General features: G+C 35.7%; 1 protein-coding gene across 1 annotated transcript; it reads right to left on the reverse strand.

Annotated features, from left to right (window-relative positions):
• Window positions 1–17,203: 17,203 nt before the first annotated feature.
• LOC140859634 (noroxomaritidine/norcraugsodine reductase-like) lies at window positions 17,204–21,205 on the reverse strand. The gene is made up of 5 exons (XM_073261584.1): window positions 21,030–21,205; window positions 19,645–19,852; window positions 18,989–19,205; window positions 18,783–18,889; window positions 17,204–17,674 (listed from the first exon to the last, which is right to left on the reverse strand). Exons 1-5 carry the CDS (start codon window positions 21,146–21,148, stop codon window positions 17,501–17,503), a joined length of 825 nt encoding a protein of 274 aa, XP_073117685.1. The 5' UTR covers window positions 21,149–21,205; the 3' UTR covers window positions 17,204–17,500.
• Window positions 21,206–22,121: the final 916 nt, after the last annotated feature.

Below are 22,121 nucleotides of genomic sequence, written 5' to 3' on the forward strand. Positions count from 1 at the left end.
TAAAGACCAACCTCTTATCTGCTATGAATGCAAGAAACTGGGACACTTCAAGTCTGAATGCCCACAACTGAAGAAGGCCATGATGGCCACTTGGAGTGGGAGTGATGACTCAAGCTCCGAAGAGGAAGACTCAACTGAACAAGCCAACTTATGCCTTATGGCACATGAAAATGAGGTAAATTTCGAAACTCCTAGTGACTTTACATTTGAAGAACTGCATGAAGCCTTTTATGATTTAATTGATGAACTAAATAAACTAGGGATAAAGAACAAAGATCTAAAATCAAAAAATCAATCTTTACTGAAACAAAATGAAGGCATTTCAATTGAAAAATTCACTCTGCTTCAAGAAAATCAAAATTTAAAGAATAAAATTGCCAAGCTAAAACTAATAGTTAAAAATTTACCTTGAGCTCTAATAAACTTAATATGATTCTTGAAAATCAAAAGGCCGTGTATAATAAGGCTGGTCTTGGCTATAACCCCTTGAAGAAATAAAAGTATCTAAAAAATATCTATGTAAACTCTTCAAGTAACAAGTTATCTAATATTACTTACTTCAAATGTGGTAGAGTAGGACATAAATCATACACTTGCTTCTCTAACAAATCTGTAAACTCAAATGTAAAGAAAATATGGGTTCCAAAAGGAACCATTATGACTAACCAAAAAGGACCCAAGAAAGCTTGGGTACCTAAAATAAAAATTTACTTTTGCCTGCAGGTGTGTCTAGCATCCCAAGGAGGAAACAAGAAATGGTATCTTGATAGCGGATGCTCGAAATACATGACTGGTGATGAATCTCAATTCATCACACTTGATGCTAAGAATGGAGGGATAGTCACCTTTGGAGACAATGGTAAAGAAAAGATCATCGGTATAGGTAACATTGGTATCACTCCCTCCAAATACATTAAAAATATTTTATTAGTAGATGATTTAAAGCATAATTTACTAAGCATTAGTCAATTTTGTGATAAAGGATATAAAGTTATTTTTGAATCATCTGTTTGCATTGTAACTAGTCCTATTAATGATGGCATTAAATTTGTTGGACATAGACATGGTAATGTTTATATGGTAGATTTGAATGATCTATCCAAGATAAACATGCAATACCTAGTATCTTTGAATGCTAAGATTAATGAGACTAGTTGGCTTTGGCATCGTAGGCTTGCACATATTAGCATGCATTCACTTTCAAAATTAATTAAGAAGGAATTGGTTCTTGGTTTGCCAAAATTAAATTTTGAAAAGGATAGGATTTGTGATGCATGCCAACTAGGTAAACAAACAAGAGTTTCATTTAAATCTAAAAATATTGTTTCAACCTCTAGACCTTTAGAGCTATTGCATATGGATTTATTTGGACCTACTAGAACTACTAGTCTGGAGGAAAATGATATGGTTTTGTAATAATTGATGATTTCTCTCATTTTACATGGGTTTTCTTTTTAGCACACAAAGATGAAACTTTTCAAGTTTTCACTAGATTTTACTGAAAAGTCACTAATGAGAAAGAATTTTCAATTCAAAATATTCGAAGTGATCATGGAACTGAATTTGAAAATCAAGACTTTGAAAAATTTTGTGATGAAAAAGAAACAGGTCATAATTTTTTTGCACCTAGGACACCTCAACAAAATGGGGTAGTAGAAAGGAAAAATAGAACCCTAGAAGAAATGGCCCGTACCATGCTATGTGAAAGCAACCTTCCAAGATACTTTTGGGTGGAAGCTATTAACACAGCATGTTACATTTTAAATCATGCCTTGATTAGACAAATTTTAAAGAAAACCCCCTATGAGCTTTGGAAAGGAAGAAAACCTAATATTGCATATTTTCATATTTTTGGTTGCCGATGTTTTGTATTAAATAATGGTAAAGAAAGATTTGAAAAATTTGATGCAAAATCAGATGAAACAATTTTTCTTGGTTACTCCTCCACTAGTAAAGCTTTTAGAATTTTTAACAAAAGAACCTTAGTAGTAGAGGAGTCAATACATGTTGTCTTTGATGAATCTAACGATCTTCCTTCAAGGAAGAATGAAGGTTTGATGATGCAGATCCTCTTATAGAAGGAATGAAGGAGATCACTCTGAAAGATTCAACAATTCAAGATGATGAGGAACATGAAGACAAACAGGATGAGGGAGGTGAAGAACATCAAGAACAACCTCAAGGTACAAATGACCTACCCAAAGAATGGAGGTATGTTCACAATCACCCTAAGGAGCTAATTATTGGTGATCCTATGCATGGGGTAAGAACTCGTTCTTCACTTAAAGATGTATTCAATCATTATGCTTTTGTCTCTCATCTTGAACCTAAAACCATTGAAGAAGCTGAAAATGATTATAATTGAATTAATGTAATGCAAGAGGAACTTAATCAATTTGAAAGAAATAATGTATGGACTTTAGTATCAAGACCTAAAAATTATTCAATAATTGGCACAAAATGGGTTTTTAGGAATAAATTAGATGAACATAAAAATGTAATAAGAAACAAAGCAAGATTGGTTGCTAAAGGTTATAATCAAGAATAAGAAATTGATTTTGATAAGACTTTTGCACCTGTTGCTAGATTAGAGGCAATTAGACTTCTACTTGCATATGCTTGCTTTATAAAATTTAAATTATTTCAAATGGATGTCAAAAGTGCATTTTTGAATGGATATATTGCTGAAGAAGTCTATGTAGAACAATCCCCAGGTTTTGAAAATCATGCTTTTCCTAATCATGTTTTTAAATTAAATAAAGCTCTATATGGTTTGAAACAAGCACCCAGGCTTGGTATGATAGGCTAAGTAAATTTTTACTTAATAATAATTTTTCAAGAGGTAATGTAGACACAACCTTTTCATTAAAAGAAATCAAGATAATATATTAGTTATACAAATATATGTAGATGACATTATCTTTGGATCTACTAACGAATCTCTTTGTCAAGATTTTGCAAAGCTCATGCAGGGGGAGTTCGAGACGAACATGATGGGAGAACTTACATTCTTCTCAGACTCCAAATCAAACAAACAAAGGAAGGAATCTCCATCATCCAAAGCAAGTACACAAGGGAATTACTCAAAAAATTTGGAATGGAGAACTCCAAAGCAATTGGCACACCCATGAGCCCTTCATGTAAGCTTGACAAGGATGAAGAAGGTAAAAGTGTAGACTTAAAATATTATAGAGGTATGATTGGCTCTCTACTATATTTAACTACAAGTAGACCTGATATCATGTTTAGTATCTGTCTTTGTGCTCGATTTCAATCTAATCCTAAAGAATCTCACTTGAATGCTGTTAAAAGAATCCTTAGATATTTGAATGGAACTCAAACTCTAGGTTTATGGTACTCTAAGACTCATTAATTGATTTAATAGGATATTCAGATGCTGATTTTGCTGGATGTAGATTCGACAAAAAAAGCACTAGTGGAACTTGCCAATTTTTGGAGTTAACCTAATCTCCTGGTTTAGCAAGAAACAAAATTTAGTAGCACTGTCTACGGCCGAGGCGAATACATTGCAGCTGGAATTATTGTGCTCAAATCTTATGGATTAAGCAACAACTCGAAGATTTTGGTATCAAACTTAATGAAACACCATAAGATGTGATAACACTAGTGCCATAAATCTTACTAAAAATCTAATTCAGCATTCTAGGTCTAAACATATTGAAATCAGACATCATTTTATAAGAGAACATGTTCAAAATAAAGATATAATTCTTGACTATGTTTGTATTGAAAAATAATTAGCCGACATCTTTACAAAGCCTAAGTGAAGATAGATTTGTGAAATTAGGAGAGAACTAGGAATCCTTGATCCATCTGCTTAAATATCTCTCTGATTCAAGGAATCAATGTCAAAAACTCTTGAACTCAATTCTCATCATTTTCTTGGGCTTAAAAGCTCAAAATTATCATTTTCATAACTGTTCATTGAGCAAATATCCTTCTCCCAGAGTTTTGAATTTTTCAAAATTTGTTCATCAATTTTTCAGAATTTCTGTGAACCATGAGTCGACCCCCTAGGGTCGACCCAATGGCAAACTTGTAGTTTTGGCCAAAATCCTACGGGCTCTTCTTATTTTGTTGAAATTCCACACCTTTGAGCCGACTCATTCCACCATCTTCTTCCTCCCTCCAAAACCTAAGGTCCTCTTCTTCTTCCTCTCCAAATCCAAGGTCTACCCCCAAGATCCTTCTCCCATCACCCCTTACACCTCAAATCGCCCCTTGGGAACGAGCTCTTCCCATTTTCCTCCCTTGATTGGAGCGGTTGGAGCGTGCCCTAGCTTCCACCCTTCTCTTCCAAATCGGGGTTTCACTCTTCCAAAAATCTCAATTCTTCCCCTAAAATCCCTCTATCTCTTCACACTTTGGACCTCCCAAGACCCTCGCTTGCTCTAGTAGTGGAAATGGCTCCAAAAATGAAGCTCCCACAAAGAAGGAAGTCGGTCTGTGAGTTGAAGAGGGCATGCCAGGAAGAGACAAGCTTCTTAGACCTCATCTGCTTCATTCCTGTTTCGACATCTGCTCCAGGTTCTTCTCGGTCTCCATTAAGCCCCAGTAAATTTTTTTATCTGTTAGAAAGGTAGAACCAGGAAAAATGTAGACTTCAGATTTTTGAAAAAGAGGGTTCTCCATTGGTTCAAAAATCAAAGATCAAGGTTGGAGATTTTACTGTTCACTTAAAGAAGTTACCTATGTGGATTTGGTTAGGAAATTTTATCTGAACTTGTGCTATGGCAATGGAACAGTAACATCCACTATTAAGGGTATAGATATCTGTTTAGATCCTGTACTATTGGGAGAGATTCTTCATTTGCCCTGTGAGGGATACTCAAACATGGAACTCCCAGTCAAGGAAGAAGGAATTAATGTGATTTTAGGAGGAACCTACTCGGAAAGCCTAAACAAACTAGAAGTCAAGATCTGTCCATTGAGATGAGGATTCTACATCAACTGGTAACAAAGCTTTTCTTCCCAAGTGGTAGACATGACCTCCTCTCAGGCCGAGACATCTGCATCATGTTCCATGTGATTACCCAAACCCCCTAAACCTCCCTACATTAATGATAGAAGCCATGAGGGAAACCCTGAATAGATCCAAGGCACATCTGCCTTTCGGTATGGCCCTCACTTTGGTATTCAGGAGGTTTGGAGTTAGTTTTGAGGGGAAGCAGCAGCTAGGCTTTCTCACTCTGAGACCATCAACAACATACTCTGCACCGCATGGATTTTCTAGGACTGATGGTGGTTGGACTAAGGGTGTAGAAGAGAGAGTTGAGGACAGAGCTGAGGAAGAAGGTCCTTCATCACCTCTCATGATCTCAGGGCAGCATCTCCAGACATTCAGTTTGTTTCAGATCCTGAGGCTGGCCCTTCAGAGTCTACTAGGAGGCACACTCCAGTCCAGCAGCCAGACAGCAGAGCACATCCCTCAGAGATCAGATTGGCTGATGACCAGATTGAGATGATCTCTCAGCGTGTGGCCTCCTTACTTTCTCGACAGTGGGGCACTTCAGCTTTTGCACAGGGATCCACATCACTTGATGCATCTGATCAGACTTTGATCCCTCACATCTCCACTATCTTCCAGATGATCTCAGATCAGTCAGTTCACATTCAGCAGCTTGAGGGTTATATATTGAGACTGACTGGGAGAGTACTTGACTTGCAGGGCAAGTGTTAGTTCTGGCACATCCACAGCCACAGGAGTGCACCACTGAGGTCTCAGACCTATCTATGGAGGCAGTCAGACTTAGAGGAGTATTGGAGAGTGGATTTGATTTTTGAGGAGAGAGATCAGAGGCTCTAGTGAGCATGCATCCACCCAGTTCACTGCACTGCTACAGTCTGTATCGAGAGCTCTGAACCTTCTAAACACCATCAGACTCTCTCTTGCAGTTCATTCTATTGCTTCTCAGCCTTCAGGATCATCTCACCCGCCCACTCGTGCCGGCACCTCCACTCGTGGAGAGGCAGACGAGGTCGAGGACGAGCCCTTGGTCGTGATCCTTCATCTCCCCACCCTATCTCGATACATCTGACTCTGATCCATCCAGTCATGAGCTCTACTAGATCCTTATAGTTAGTCTTGTCTTTTGTCTCTTTCTAGGATCTATCTTTTGGCCATGTAATGATGTTGATTGATTGACTTTTGTATTTTGGTATATGTATTGGAACAACTATATGGTATCAGTCACTTTTTGATTATATATATATCTACTCTTTGACTTTCCATGAATGACCTTCAAATTGAGTTGCTTTAATTATGTGCATGCTTAAAATACTATGAATTGCAATTTCATATCTATGATATCCAATGGTATATCTTTTATGTTGCTGTATTCAGGGGGAGTAAACAAAAGTAATATTAATAAAATTTCAAAAGAAAGAAATAGAGAAAATATATTCAAAAAAAAGGGGGAGTAAACACTTTTTGTTGATGATGTCAAAAAGGGGGAGAAATTAAGGAATCAAAAGCAAATTGATAAAAGAATCAAAAGTAAATTGATAAAAGAATCAAAAGCAAATTGAACAAAATGTTAAGCAAATGAGCAGTTTTTTTCAATCCTTAGGCATGCTCTGATACCAAAATTAAATAATCAAATAAGCAAATGAGATATTTTAAATGAGCAAAGAGTAAATTTTCAAAATTCTTAGGCAAATTCTGTTTTGTTCTGATATCAAAAATTTACTCTGATACCAAAAATCACATAATCCAATAAGCAAACTTTCAAATGAGCAAATGAGCAAAATTTCAAATTATTAAGCAATAGGCAAATTGTTAGGCAAATGAGCAACACAAGCAAATGGGCAATGTATCACGTGCCAAAGAATCAATCTTCTTTTCAAGCAAATGCACTTATAAGTAATTTTTAATTTGGTAGCAAATTTCTATTTATCTTCAAACTACCTATGATGCATTTCATTCCTTTGAAATTCATGCTCAATGTTTTATACATGCTTTTGCTCAAGTATTTTATCATCATCAAAAAGGGGAGATTGTTGCTCTTGGATTGATTTTGATGATTACAAGTATTTGAAGGGATACTAATGATTTTCGCTTGAAAAAGACATTGCTTTTCAGGGCAAAATGTAATTTTATCAAACCTGATTTGAAAGCATCAAGTGATAGAACAAAAGATTTGTGATCTATTGGTGAAAATTTTATTATTTTTGAACTTGTATTTTGAAAGATATTCATGTTTGAAAAATATGAGTTGACATGAGTCAACTCATGGCACAATGAACTGATTGGCACGCAGATTTTTTGGATGGCACAGTCTGTGAGTCGACCCCATGGGATCGACCCCCAGGCATGAGTCGACCCCTGCTATTTTTAGGCCAAAAATTACAGAACCTTATTTTCTGCTATTTTTCCATAGAGGTCGACCCATGAGTCGACCATGCATGAGTCGACCCATGAGTCGATCCCTGTGACGGGAATATTCCGCAACGACTAGTTTTTAACCCATTTTAAGTACTTTTAATGCTCATTTAATGTGGTCTAACGGCTCTATTTTAGCCTAGATTGTTCTCCACCATTCCTTAAAGCTATAAAAGGACAAAAAGATGGGAATCATCAACAAGAATTAAGAAAGAGATTTTTGAAAAGAGGATTTCAAGTAAACTTTTCATCCTAAGCAAGAGCTCACTCAAAGCATTCAAGAAGCCTTTAATTCAAGCTCACCAACTCCTCAAGTGCACATTCAAGTCTCCAACCACCTTGAGAAATCGAAAAGAGCTTTCTTCTCTTTGAGTAAAGTGTATTTAAAGCCTCATTCGCTCATTAAAGGAGCTTTCTTTTGTATTTATGAGCTATTGATTGTTATACTTGTTTAAGCTATTATTTTTTTTTGGAAGGATTCCAAAACAAGAAAGGTTGATCCGAACCTTGAATCGGAGTGTATTGGGTTGGCTTGTATCCGGAAAAAAGTGGTCTAGCTTGGATAGCTAGAGTCGGAGTTTTCGATGTTTGTATTCAGGTTGAATACAAGTTAGTGGATTGAAATTCTCAAGTAGGAGCTTGGAGAGTAGATGTAGGTGCAAGGTTGGCACCGAACCACTATAAATTCTTTTGTTTGTGTTGTGCCTAATTGCTCTTCTTTAGAATTTCTTATTCTCTTGCATTCTTGCATTCAACCATTAGCCTTGAATCAACTATACTCTCCTCATTTATTTAGCTATTGTTAAACATTTGTTGTAAGTTATAAGTTAAGTTTAAAATTTTAGAAACCAATTCACCCCCCTCTTGGGTTGCATAGCTGGGCAACATCATAAAGAGATCACTTGAATTTCTACTCGATCGTCAGTGATCATCTCGATACTGTAATTATGTGACTGATCCTTTGACCTGAGATAGCACTGTTGTTCACAGTGAGGCTGCTGAAATTTGATTAACACATAAATATGGGTCTTAATGAGCCCTTGTAGTAGATATTGACGACAGTTGATCCACTGTAAGAGTAGAATGTGCATCAAGATGGGATCATCAATCTTGATAGAAAGGAACAGTCCTATGAGATTTGAGAAGCTAAGTCTGAGAATCTGTGACCGCAGTAGTGTGATTGATGAAAAAGAGTTTCCATAGAAGTCACAACTGGACTTGAGCTAATCGAATCTATCATATGACTGATGTTGAGATTTGACGTTTATCCATGACCTGCCATCAAGTTGGGACTCACAATAGAGAGACTGAATCATACGTTAACTATATCTAGAGATTCATTTCAGTTCTACTGGATTACCACTATATACTACTAGGTATCACTGGTGAATTGTAAGAGCTCACTAGGATTGTTTTGGATCGACAATCCTTGATGAGTTAGAGTGAAATTGTTTCAATCCATTAAAAAAAGTTTCAATGATATTTTGATAGAAATCATTGTATATCTTAGTACTAGATAGAAATGAATCTATGGGGTCACATAATAAAGAAATTAGGTCTGAAATTAGTAATTGAGCTTATGAAGTATCAATTGGGTTTAAAGAAATCTGATTGGATTCAAGGTAACTGTACTAGCATATGATTAGATCTAATTTTTCTTTTCGTTTGAATTTTTTATTTGATAAGATAATTTAAACTTAATTTCTTGCTAATAACCTACATGAATTAGATTCATGAGACTCCAATTATTGGGTGTCTCAAATTTTAGATCATATGAATTAAGGGTGAAAGTCCCTAATTAATTTTCTTGATAGTTTATCTTGGGTGCCACCTTGATTTGATCAAGTTGGGCATGTCATATGATTAAAGGGCCTCTTAATCTTATATGGGGCATCCCTTGGGTGTATTTTGGGGTGTGAAATAATAGGTGCAAGGGGTCCAATTGTTGGTGCCTAAAGGGTCTCCTAAAGTAAGTTGGATAACTTAAGTTATTAGGAAATCCAATGCAAGTAAGACTTGTATTATGAGACTGAATAGGATTTAATCCTCATTCCTATTTTAAGGGACCTCTTGTAAGATCCCTAGAGCATACAACTAGCAGCCCCATGCCACCTTTGGAGATCCCCACACCCTCTCTTCCTCTTCCTTTTTCTTCTCTCCTTGGCGTCCCACACGGCCCACATCCTTGGGCATCCCAATTCTTCTCCATGCCAAGGGTGTTGGACGTCCCAATTGGTGCTGGTTCCTAGGGTCTAGCAGTAGCACAAAGCAAAGAGAAAGATTAGAGAAGAGGAGAAGAAGAAGATCAAGAAAAGAGATCAAGTATTGATCGCGATCCAAAATTCGTTCAGATTCAGCAAGCTGAATTTTCTTAGAGAAAAAAATTCAATTTGTAAAGAGCTGTTCCAGACTAATTTTAAGTGGATACCTGTAGATGTCGAATATTTGTATGGTTAGAAGAAAATCTCTTCTCTTCAAGATCCAGATTCGAAGAAAAGAATTACAAAATAGGTATGTTAATTGATCACAATCTGAATTTCAGTATATGTCAATTTCAGCACATAAACTGGATCCTTATGGTTTTATATTTTTATGCATGTATAATTTAGATTAAAAATATTTTAATCTTGTATTCCACTGTAGTATTTAGAAAATAAAATTTTAAAACACACACGCATGTCCTAAACTTCAAATTCCAACATCTTGTCCATTCGATGGGTTCTCTTATGACGTGTAAAGATGTCGATTATGATATTTTATATGAAGATGAACAGCGAACAAAAAATTATATGTGATATATTTTTAGGTTTAAATCTATTTATGCATATATTAAGATATATGTTTATGATCAAAATGATATATCTGATATATAATTTTTGACACATAATCTCAAACTTAATTTCTGCAAAATCTTAGATTCAAAATCTTAGGTTCTGTTTGCATGAAATCATGAAACTTGACTTGCACGCCTGTATAGTTGACTCGATTCCTGTTTGGGTCGACTCGAGTGCTTGGTGAGTCAACTTATTTTTGTTGGAGTTAACTCGAGACCCTAATAGGTTGACTTATTTACTGATGAGCCAACTTAATATTACAGGCTAGGTCTATAGTTTTTTATTTGTCTCAGTGTTGAGTTGTCTCACTATGACGAGTCGACTTGAGTACCAGGACGAGTTGACTCGATTTTGCAGACAGTAAAATTGCATGAGATACAATACAAATTATTTAGATCAAAATTATTTCAACATCTAAACAAAAATTTATATAAATAATGTACTTAATTAAAAATTAAGATTTAAAATTATAAGATCTAAAATTATGAATTTAAGATCTAAATTTTAACGTATAAACTATGAGCTTAGGGTATGAGTTGAACAAATTAGGTCTAGAGATTAAACTACAAGTAGGGCATTAATTAGATGAGGCTAGAACCCTTTTCGATTTTTAGCAGTTGATCAAACCTAATCAAAAGTTGGTTAGGATTAGGTCAAAAGAGCTCAAAAATTGAGTTTAGTTGTAGTTGGTCAAATTGATTCACATATGATGTGAATTGATTAAATCAAGATCAAATTTGGCTTAATGGTTCAAGCCTGGGTCTACAAATTAATTTGATCGATTCTAATCAACTAATTTGGTGTCTAAGACAAGTATTGGATGGTGGTTCTTTAATTGGTTTTATTGTCTAATCTGACCAATTTATTGATGTCTAAAGAAAGCAACAGAGGGACCCCACCTCATCTTCACTTATCTGACTATTTTAGGAGATTATGTTTTGTATTACATTACTTGTTGACTCGAGTTTACCCATGTCAACTAGGTTGGTCAGACATGAGATGATATGCTGATCTAAACCATATTAGTCATCTATATCAGTTGTATATGACTATTAGAAGAGACCTGAACCTAAATCTCCTCACCAAATATTAAGTCTATCGATCTTCTATCATCCATAAATATTAAAAGAGATCTGAACCTACTAGTTCATAACTCATAAGAATCTTTTGAACTACCTTAGTAAGGATCTTATATAAAATATATGCATAGTCATCTTTACAATCTCACCCCACAAATAATTAGGTAGAGTATAATAACTTATCATAGTCCGACCTATTTCTTTAAATGTTCAATTTTTTATTTCAGCTATACCATTTTGATCTGATATGCTTTGATATTATGTACTAGAATACAATGCTAGTTTTTCTAGAAATTTCACTAATGGTCCTAACCTTTATTCCATTTCTATATATCTACTATAGTACTTGCCACCTTATTCAAATTAGACTACTTTAATCACTTTCTTTTTATTGTATCTCTATTTTTATTTTAAATTTCTTAAAGACATCAAAATATCAGCCCTATCATACAAAAAGTATAGATACATATTGTGAATAGACATCAATGAGTATGACAAAATACTGGTTAAATATGGAAAAAGATTTGCATGCAATCATGTGAATGATTTTCAAATTTCCTTGACTTATCCTAGCACCCTTTCTTAAATGTGTATGATTGCTTTGTCTTTATATAGACAATACATTCACAAAATTAGTGAAGTTTGATGATCCTAAGATCCTATCATTCACTATTCTTTTAACTTTCTTTTGGAGGTATGCCCCAACTTTCAATGCCAATGTCATAATATAGAAGAGTTTTCAAAAGAATATGAAAACAACTCTAGAATCTAAGATGATTCTATAATATCTAATGGTCTTAATAAGTAAACATACTTAATTTTCAATAAGAATGCATCGTTCACTTTCAGTCAAATTAATGCCTTGTTAATAGGAAGTCCTAAATATTGTTGATAATGTGCATAAATACACTAGAGTCAATGCACTAAATAAAATTAGAAATCTTTACAAAATTAATTCAAAACATACATAAGAGTAAAGGGTATTATTCTTTTGCAGTCACTTTTCATACTTAATGCAATTTTACTTAGGTGTCCCATCCTTTTGCAGAAGAAGTATTTGACAACCTTATTAATGGCTTACGCCACAACTAATGCTTTCTCCTCTTTTACCTTGGGTATACCATTATCTTTATTTGCTTTTGCACCAACTTGATATGAATCGAAGTTCACACTTCTATCTTTTCCTTTATCAATCTCTTCCACACAAATGGTCAGTAATTGATCATTAACCATCCAATGCTCATTGTTTGAATTATAGGAGACTTTAAGGAGATCATACTCTGATAGAAGAGAAATAAGAATAAAGTAGATCAGAAAGTATCTGATATAGAAACTTTAATATCAAATAATTGTGCTGTAATTTTTCTCATCTCCATAATATACTCACAGATACTGATCTTTATCTTGTCATATCTTATTAATTTCTACTCCATAATATTTAAGAAAATACGTACTTTATAACATGAAGGGATGGATCTCCTAGTACTATGTTAGATTTCTCATGGAGCAAGTTGAGGCAATTGGAACACTCACATGTCTTAAAGGCTCTTTCATTCTGGTGTACTTTCATCCATAATGGTGAAGAATCATCCACTCGAAACACCAAATCAAGGTCAGCACACCCTAATGTAAGTATTAATCTCTCTTTCTATTCCAAGAAATTCAATCCATTAAGAGAAATTTTTTTTTATGCTACTATTAATAATTATGAAAATTAATACTGCAAAGAATACATGCTCATATTATCATCAAATAATAAGACTTATTAAACTTTATCCAAAGTAAATAAATTTCTTGATATTTGATTTTGGCGGGTAGCCAGTGCATCATTATATTTTTTCTTTGGGCGAGTGCCATAATATACTAACGGCTATATCTACTTAGTCATATATCATATCACCAGTGAACCTAATAAAACATGCATATTGGGTACAAGCAAATACTATACCTTTGGGTATAAAAATATCACTCGATCTAACATACAATCCTATCATTTTACTTATCTAAACATCGAACATGTAGATGCTCTTTTGGAAGCTGATCAATATTTTAGTAGCTTAAAATAATTATGACATAATTAAAATTTTATTAAATTAATTATATTTATCTAAAATTATACATTATAGAAAATTTTTTATTTTAAAAAGTTCATGATCACTTCCTTATATCATCAAGAACATGATAATAGGCCTACAAAGCTTTATTCACATATAAATAATTTAAACAGTACTTAAAAATATGTAAAGTATAAGTTTATAGGCTTTTATGCAATACAACCGGATGACAAGGACTATATCATGATTATTAGAGGATGTTTATGTAATAAATTTTATGACAGGGTCTAAATAATAATCTAGAGATTTTTGCATAATAAACTCTATATAGAAATTAAAATGTAATTTTAGAAGGACCCTTATGTAATATATTCTTATCAGGGGTTTTCATGCAAAAGTGCCCTCAATTAGCAAATGGGTCCAAGCGGGTTTCGGTTTTCGGGTTGAAACGCAAAACCCGAGCCCGCTGATCGCACACGGTGGAGGCGCCGGAAAGTGGATCCTGCCTCCCCGGCCATGTGCTGGCTGACGGTCGCCGGAGAGACCTAATCGGCGGACCGACGGTTCTCCCCTCCAAACCGCTGTCTCCAAATCTTTCGAGATCGGACGGAAGTGGAGATGCCGCGGCCGGCGCTCCACCCACCAAAAAACGGGCCAGCGATCGCCAGAAAACCACAATTGGCGGACCGCCGCCCCTTCCCCAGGATCCACCGCAACGGTCGCCGGAGGAGGACCGAAAATCCATCCCCGGGATCCATGCCCTTCTCTTTTCCCTCTTTCTTTTCCTTTTTTTTTTTTTATTTATTTTATTGCAACGGTGGCCTGGTTGCCGGAGTTGGGGGACCGACGTGGCAGCTGTGCATGGGTGGCGCCGGCTGGCCGGAGATCCGGCCATCCTCATCAAAAGATCGGTGAGTACATGGAAGCCCGGCCACCCACCGTGTGAGGAGCAGGGCACACGATCGGCTCTGTTCCTCCATTTTTTTTTTTTTTTATTGCTTCAACGGAGGAGATTTCCCCGACGCCCCGTCGGCTGTCCCCACAGCACCCTGAGTTCAATCGAAATCCGGTCACCGTAATGGGAGGTGGAGGGCCCGGCCTTCTTCCTCTTTCTTTAATTTTTATTTATTTATTCAAATAATATTTCGGCCCTTTTAAAAAATAAATAAATAAATATATCGTAGATCTTTAAAAAAAATCGTAAATTCTTTATGAAATTCGGAAATGGATCCGGACCTTGATGGCTGTTGGAAGAAATACAGATCTAGACTCTGATACCACAATATAAGAACTTTATGGACAATAGAACTTATATAAAAACAAAACCATTGATACCATTGAAGATCTTTTCCATCAACCTGTCTAATCAACCTGTAATAATAGAATTATGTAATCATCTACGACTTGCAACTAGAAGAGAATCTGCTCTTGTTGTCGTCAAAGAGTACCTTGATTTTCTAATTCCAACTCTAAGAAAATCGGATCGGGAGGTCCTCACAAACTCTCGAGTGAGTTAGAGACCAAATCTTTTGTAACGTGCCTTATTCATTAGAAACAGTATCCGAATCAGTTTCAAAGATCGAAAGATGGATGTTAACCATGATGGTTATATAGAAATTAACTTTATCACGATAATCATCAAGTATATCTTCAATTTATAGAAGGTTTATCTTTAGTTAGAGTCCAAATAAATAAAATCAACCAAAATAAATTTTGATGCGTGTCAGTATGAGCCACATTCAAATGGGACTTAATTGGATAAATTTCAACGAGTTCATCTAGTAATTTTCACTATTTTTTACCTTGGAAAAGAAAGTTTTGTATTATTTTTTTTTTTTTTTTGTGACTTGGTAGGGCCGCAATTATTGTTGTCTGGGTGGAAAATTATGCTCAAAATGTAAAACGTTGGTCTCTTATTTTTGTTATTTTTCAACCATATACTTCATTTAGTCGCTTTCTTGAAAAGATCCTCTGGAGAAAGCATGGCAACATGAGATGTTCAAAAGCTACACTTGTCCACCCAAAACAAAAAAAAAAAAAAAAAGAAAAAAAAGGACTTCATGTAGTCTCTTTCACAGAAATTTTCTCCTGCAAAATATGCCTCACCATTAGTCTAACAGATATTTGCAGTCTACTAGATATTTGTAGTTGTATTAATAATTAGCCTTATATTATTTGTGATATAAATTAAAGGGGAAAGTAGTGTTTGATCATGGAATAAAATTTAGAGTGGTAAAAGAATATCCAAATAAGTGAGGAAGAATACACAGTTCAACAATAGTCATAGATACTATGTACTGCAAGATAAGACGAAAGTCATAGGAAGTTCGGGCTACCACAAGTTTCATCTAATTCTGCTCCATATTATCTGCTGCTACTTATGTCTGCTTGTTGGTTTCCAGGAAATATGGGAATGGAAGACAACATCAAAATTCTTCAAATTGTTTCATCAGTAGTGGTGGAGTATTTTCAATCCGCCTCAATGGTTGTACAGAGTATACAGAAGCCTGGGATAAGTATATTGGTGAATGGGAAGAATGCAAAATGAATATGAAAAAAAGAGCTGTGAAAAATAGAATATATGTGGTAAAAAGGAGTGTCATGAATCTAGAAAACAAAAAAAATGAAGAAACAAGAACAAAATGAAAAAAAGAAAGAAAAGGATTGAGGAAGGAAAAGTTGCGGGTGAGAAAAGGATGAAAAAAAAGAAAGAATCCTGCAGAACCAAGGAGAATTTTTTACTGACCTTTTATTTCTTTGTTGCAGGGTATATATTTTATGGAAGTATTTTCATTGCTCGGGTTTCTATCAATACTTGTTATATAATAATTTTTGTGTACAACTAGTCTGTGGGTGCTATGAGGTGATTTCATATAAGCATCTACATCTTCACTGTTGCAGTCAATGCAAGGATTTTTCAATACATTGCTATCAGGTTCCTATATCTTTGATTACAACTTTCCAGATATCTCTGTGGGCAAGACTATCAGAATTGGATTGTTAATTGGGGAAGGATTATGGGGGCATGGCCCTTGAACAGCGTTGGTTCTGATTTCATAATTCTTTATTCATCAATTACTGCTGTGGGTGCTGCTCCGGGAGCTCATTGTCACAAATGGATGTTTCTGTATGCTCTCCCTTATCTTGCTTCAGCAGGAACTGTGATTATGATGGGGGTGATATTTGGTACAGTGTTATGCGGTGTCATCTATTTCTTATTGTGCCGTGGTGTGGTGCTTAATGCAGCTGGTTCATTGTTGAGGGAAGGGCATCTCTATGCTGTCCATCCCTGTTACGATTATCTCTTGACGATGTTATTACAACTATTTGTTCTACTACTTGGGAAATTTATCTGGTGGTACACATGGCATTGTAAACAATGGCACTTCATTCAGGGTTTTCTGTATCTGCAGGATAAACATATATTGGATCGGCTCTTTGTCACTACATATAACTGAGTTTCAGTGCAGGATTTTATCTATTTTGGTGGTAGTGCGAACTCTCTGCTGGGGTCAAGTTTCCATTCTTTACCTTCAACAACATGGGGTGACGAAGATATTCTGTTATTCCCAATCATGGAATCGGTGTTTTAAACTTCTTGCCAGTTATGTTTTGGTTTACAACTTAGAATATATTGTTGGACCATCTGCTGTGTTTGAGTGTCTGTAGCATATATGTCCCTTAAACAGATTGTTGTATCTTTATCTTAAAGAATCTAACTATGCTCCTCCTTTTACCAAAATAAAAATAAAAATAAATTATTTGCACAAACTTTTTACATTATGTATGCATAATTCATGACCAACATGCAAGATTGTCAACACAAGACATTAATTATACACAAAATCGGTGGCTGGCAGCATTAAAACTTCTATTGAGAAGATTGTATATTTGACATCTCATGATGCAAAGTAGCAATTATGGCCAAATGATAGCCTATATGAATCCATCAATTCAAAACGACCAAAAATGTCGTGAACTTTATTATCAAGGCTCTAGTCTCCATGACTGAAAACCACCACAACTAAAAAAGCTTTCTGCCAACCTGTCTTAAGCATGCATCACCACTCGAGGCCACTGGTAGAGTTGAGGATTGAGAGCAAGAACTTCATTGTAGAGTTGTTTTTCCTTTTAGAAACCACTCGCAGTCCAACCTCCATCAACGCAAATAAGTTGACCCGTGATATAGGAAGCAGCAGGTAGACATAGGAATGACACAAGAGATGCCACCTCCTCTGGTTCTCCAATACGCCTCATGGGTACGTGGGAGACTTGTCTTGCTGTAGCTTCCTTGTCATCAAGTACCTATATATACAAATGCAAAGGATGAGAGATTTTAGAAGAAATTTAGCCTAACGACTTACAACATGTGTCTGTCTTGGTGAAAGATGCAGTGCAAATTACATGAGGTTTGATTGCAACTACTGTGGCCACTGCAAATTTCCTATCCATTTTTAGTTGCTAAATAATGTTGTAGCCCTGCAGGGCCACCTTGGGGTCCTTGCACGAGAGGAAAACTAGGGAGTCTGATTTTCCTTTTTGTTTTTCCAAAAAGATCTATGGTGCAGAATATGACACTCGATCAGCTTGGATCGAGCCTTGTAAATTAAAATAAAATTTGCAGTCATGATCCATATTAAACTCAAACTACTAGGTCATATTTATCCGATCAATATCAAGTGGTCTTGTTTTTCCTGTTCTTTTTCTGTTACTAGCATGGGAGAAGCCCGATGATAGAGCAGAATCCAATTCTCGGTGGCAACTAATGGTTGGAGCTGGTCCACCAGCTCAGCGGTGGACCAACCCAACCACCAAGGCACATGCACAACATGCCGTGCATTGCTTCTTTTTTTTTCCCCTCTTGTGTGGGTCTCTTTAAGGTTGGACTGATCCACTGCTCAGCTGGTTGATCCGGTCCAACCAATAATTTCTACCATCGTGGAGATATATGAACTAAACTTACAATTACGGTACTCACTACAAAGATCAATATGACTATAATATAATAATGCTGATGTAGGCCGCATAAATAAAGAAACTTTCTATTATCGTTACTAAAATGCCAACACAAGTAGCTGGCGATAGTTTTTTCTTTCAGAAAAAAAAGTAGCCAATCATTGTTATATATATATATATCCTTTTCCTCTACCAACATAATGATCATCTCTAATAGCATAGATTTGCTTGGTTTAGGGGTCTCCTAAAGCACCCCATCACCACTCTGCATAGCTTTGTCAATGTTCAGAAAATGCAATGCTATAATCAACCATATATGCTACACTAAAATATGTACTTATCCATCAAGTGAGGGGTGCTACCCTCCCTTTATTTATTTATTTATTTTTTGCGATGGAGGACATTTTTTTTTTTTTCGAAGAAAAAATGCAGACAACAATTTAAAAAGGGCCCTTACAGGCTGCATGAGTGGTGTCCGGATGGGCCCTGGAGCAACACAGTTGACTCGGATATTGTCATTTGCCCACTCACAAGCCAGATTCTTTGTGAGCTGATTCAGTGCTCCTGAAGAATATAGCAGATAACAAAGTCATAAAGAGTGGGGGATCCCTGCACAGTTACTGATTACCTTTGCTTGATAAAATAAGCCTCATACTAGATTACCTTTAGTTGCTGCATAAATGGATAAATTTGGCATGCCTGTAACACCTGCGATTGAGGAGATGAAGACGATGCTGCCTGCCTCCGATGCCTTCAGAAGAGGGTGAGCTAGTTGGCTCAGATGGAAAGCTGATTCCAAGTTGGTAGCCATGAGAAAGGAATACTCTTCAGCGGTGAAATCCAAAGCTGGCTTCACAATGCTCGTCCCTGCATTGTTAATCTAGGTGGGGGCACCACAACTTTGTTATGTGGATGTAATATGGATTCATACTCCAGTAAATTAGACTCAGGAGTCAGTTATGCGAATGCTAAACAAGAGACCATCTCAAGAAGGCAACACTCGGCATGAACTTAAATATTTACGACAGGATCTAGGTTGAACTGCTACCTCCTAAGTTGTCTTTTTTGGAGGGTACAGAAACAACAGACGCTAGGAGGCTCCTCGTCAGAGCCGTGGCCTACCTAGATGGAAGAGGAACAGCTATACGGGATGTGCAACAATCTGGATGGCCTCGTAAGTTTGATGAGCATTATTTGTGTCACAAGAGATTTAGAGATCATTTACTGTTGGGTTTTATTGACAGTTCCATCGCTGGCCTGTTTCTGTATTCTGATTGATCTTTATAACAACATTTAGTGCAATATTGCTCCAAACTTACCAGGATATTGAGCTTCCCCTGGAAAATGGAACGGACACCCTCCATTAGTTTCTCTCTTTGGGCTCGGGAAGAGACATCGCAAACTGATCCGGTGACATGAATGTTCAGAGTTTTCCATCGTTCCAGGCATTTGTTGAGCTCTGCTTCATCCCTGGAACATGTATGTACGGTTGCTCCAAATCCAGCTAACCCTTCAACTATGGCATGCCTGGAATGTTATCAGAGGATCACATTTACATCGTCACAGTGGCAAAACAACATCGGGCAACTTCATGAACTCGGTAAGATCTTCTTTGATGAGCAATCATGGAGGTGTAAAACCACTATCAGGTGCACTGGTATAAATGAGCGAAAATTTTATCGTGGTAATTCTTAGTTCTTAATATAGTCTTCTCTCTAAACCACTTGCAAAGTGGAGAAACTAGAATATCTCTATCATATGTGAGTTAAAAGTGCCCGGGTTAATAACATTAGAATTTCCAGAAGTTCAAATTTAAGAGAAGTGTAGAAATTGTGATGTGAACCATAGTTTCAAACGGGAGATTTCTGATACCAAAAAAGGAGGAAAAGTTTAATTTGGAAAAGCAACTATAATCCTTTCACATGTTCACATCCTGTTTTCCTAGGAAAAGAAATAAATTCTATGTAAGCATACAGGCCATACCGGACATCATTAATCTATACTTTTTGGCAAACAAATAGTATCAACAAGTATTACCCTGATTTTTGTCAAAAAAACAAGTAACACCCTGATACATATAAAAATAATAATAATGATATACTGATCATTGAATTTAGTGTATCAGATATCTACTTTGTCTAGATGGTATATAGTTCAGCAAGATTAGGAATTTTTGCTCTCTGTTTTAGTATGAATTTCCAGTTATTTATTTTATCTATTCAGTCTCATTTTTTGTTCATTTTCTATTGATGAACAGAGCATACATGCTCTCTCCTAATTTATCACTTAGTTTTACCCGCTGTGGAAAACAATTATACTATAAAGTTTTTAAAAATCTAAAAATACTTCTTCTAATGAGAAAGTAGCGTGATAAATCATGAGGCAAAGAACGAGAAAATTATATAAAGTGGTATAAAAAATGAATGTGCCAATATCTCTCAACAATAGGAAGAAAGGACAAATGAATTTAGCTTTCTAGTTCTTTGATCTAACATGTGTATTACGACCTTTTCTTCTTTTCTTAACTGATGGACAAGTTAAACCTTTTTTTTTCTTAACTTCATCATCTACATATTTAACAAGCAGGCAAAACCATTTTAGGTTATTGGCAAAGATCATACAGTTTGGAAATTTGGATGAAAATTGAAAGAAAATAGTAGGGGGCGCTAACGATGTGGATAGAATAAGTTGGTGGATTCCTTACCCGATTCCTTTGGTGCCTCCAGTGACCAAAGCTGTGGTTCCATCGAGGGACCATTTCTTCACCCCGCTGTTGGCTCTGCTACTCTCTGCGTCTTGCATGGTTGTCTTCTCTCTTTCCATCAAAAACCCATTCCCCCTTTGTTACGTTGAGTGCACCCAAGGCTTTGTACATAAAAGTAGCCTCATGACTTAGCATGGTGAAACTATTAGATGGACCAGGTCCAGTGGACCAGTCCCAATCTGGATGCACACGTATGATAGGCAACAGGATAAATTATCATCTCTGTTTGTTTGGATCTTGAATATAAGGAGGTAATGTGGCAAGTGATTATTAGACTAGCCCATTGGACCTAGTCCATCTAGTAATTTCTCCTCTATTTGTTTTCTCCAAAAAAAAAGTTTTGTGTTTTTTTTTTTGTGACATGGTAGGGCCGGCAATTATTGTTGTCTGGGTGGAAAATTATGTTCAAAATGTACTTTGGTCTCTTATTTTTATTATTTTTCAACCATACACTTCATTTAGTCGCTTTCTAGAAAGGATTCCCTGGAGAAAGCATAGCAAGATGTTCAAAAGCTACCGGTCCACTTAAAATTAAAAAAAAAAAGACCTCACTTTGTCTCTTCCACAGAAATTTTCTCCAAGAAAATATGCCAGCACCATCAGCCTACCAGATATTTGTAGTCGCATCAATAATTAGCCTTATATTATTTACGGATATAAATTAAAGGAGAAAATAGTGTTTGATATCTTGGAATAAAATTTAGAGTGGTAAAAGAATAATATCCAAATAAGTGAGGAAGAATAAAACTTATTTCATGAAATAAGAAATTTGGGTGCTTGGGTAGATGGATAAGTTGGAAGGTTAACATTCTAACGATCATGTCTTGTCGAATGGACAAGATTGAGGTATATATATATATATATATATATATATATATATATATATATATATATATATATATATATATATGTGTGTGTATATATATATATATATATATATACACATATATATATATATATGTGTATATATATATATATACACATATATATATATATACACATATATATATATATATGTGTATATATATATAT

Source organism: Elaeis guineensis, chromosome 8, assembly GCF_000442705.2.
Source record: "Elaeis guineensis isolate ETL-2024a chromosome 8, EG11, whole genome shotgun sequence".
NCBI lineage: Eukaryota > Viridiplantae > Streptophyta > Magnoliopsida > Arecales > Arecaceae > Elaeis > Elaeis guineensis.

Coding starts and splice junctions, on each gene's coding strand:
- LOC140859634 (XM_073261584.1), bottom strand. CDS start 21,148: ATGGAAAGAGAGAAGACAACCATGCAAGACGCAGAGAGTAGCAGAGCC. Junction 19,853..21,029: donor GGAGGCACCAAAGGAATCGG/GTAAGGAATCCA, acceptor ATAACATTCCAG/GCATGCCATAGTTGAAGGGT. Junction 17,675..18,782: donor GGACACCACTCATGCAGCCT/GTAAGGGCCCTT, acceptor TTGTATATATAG/GTACTTGATGACAAGGAAGC.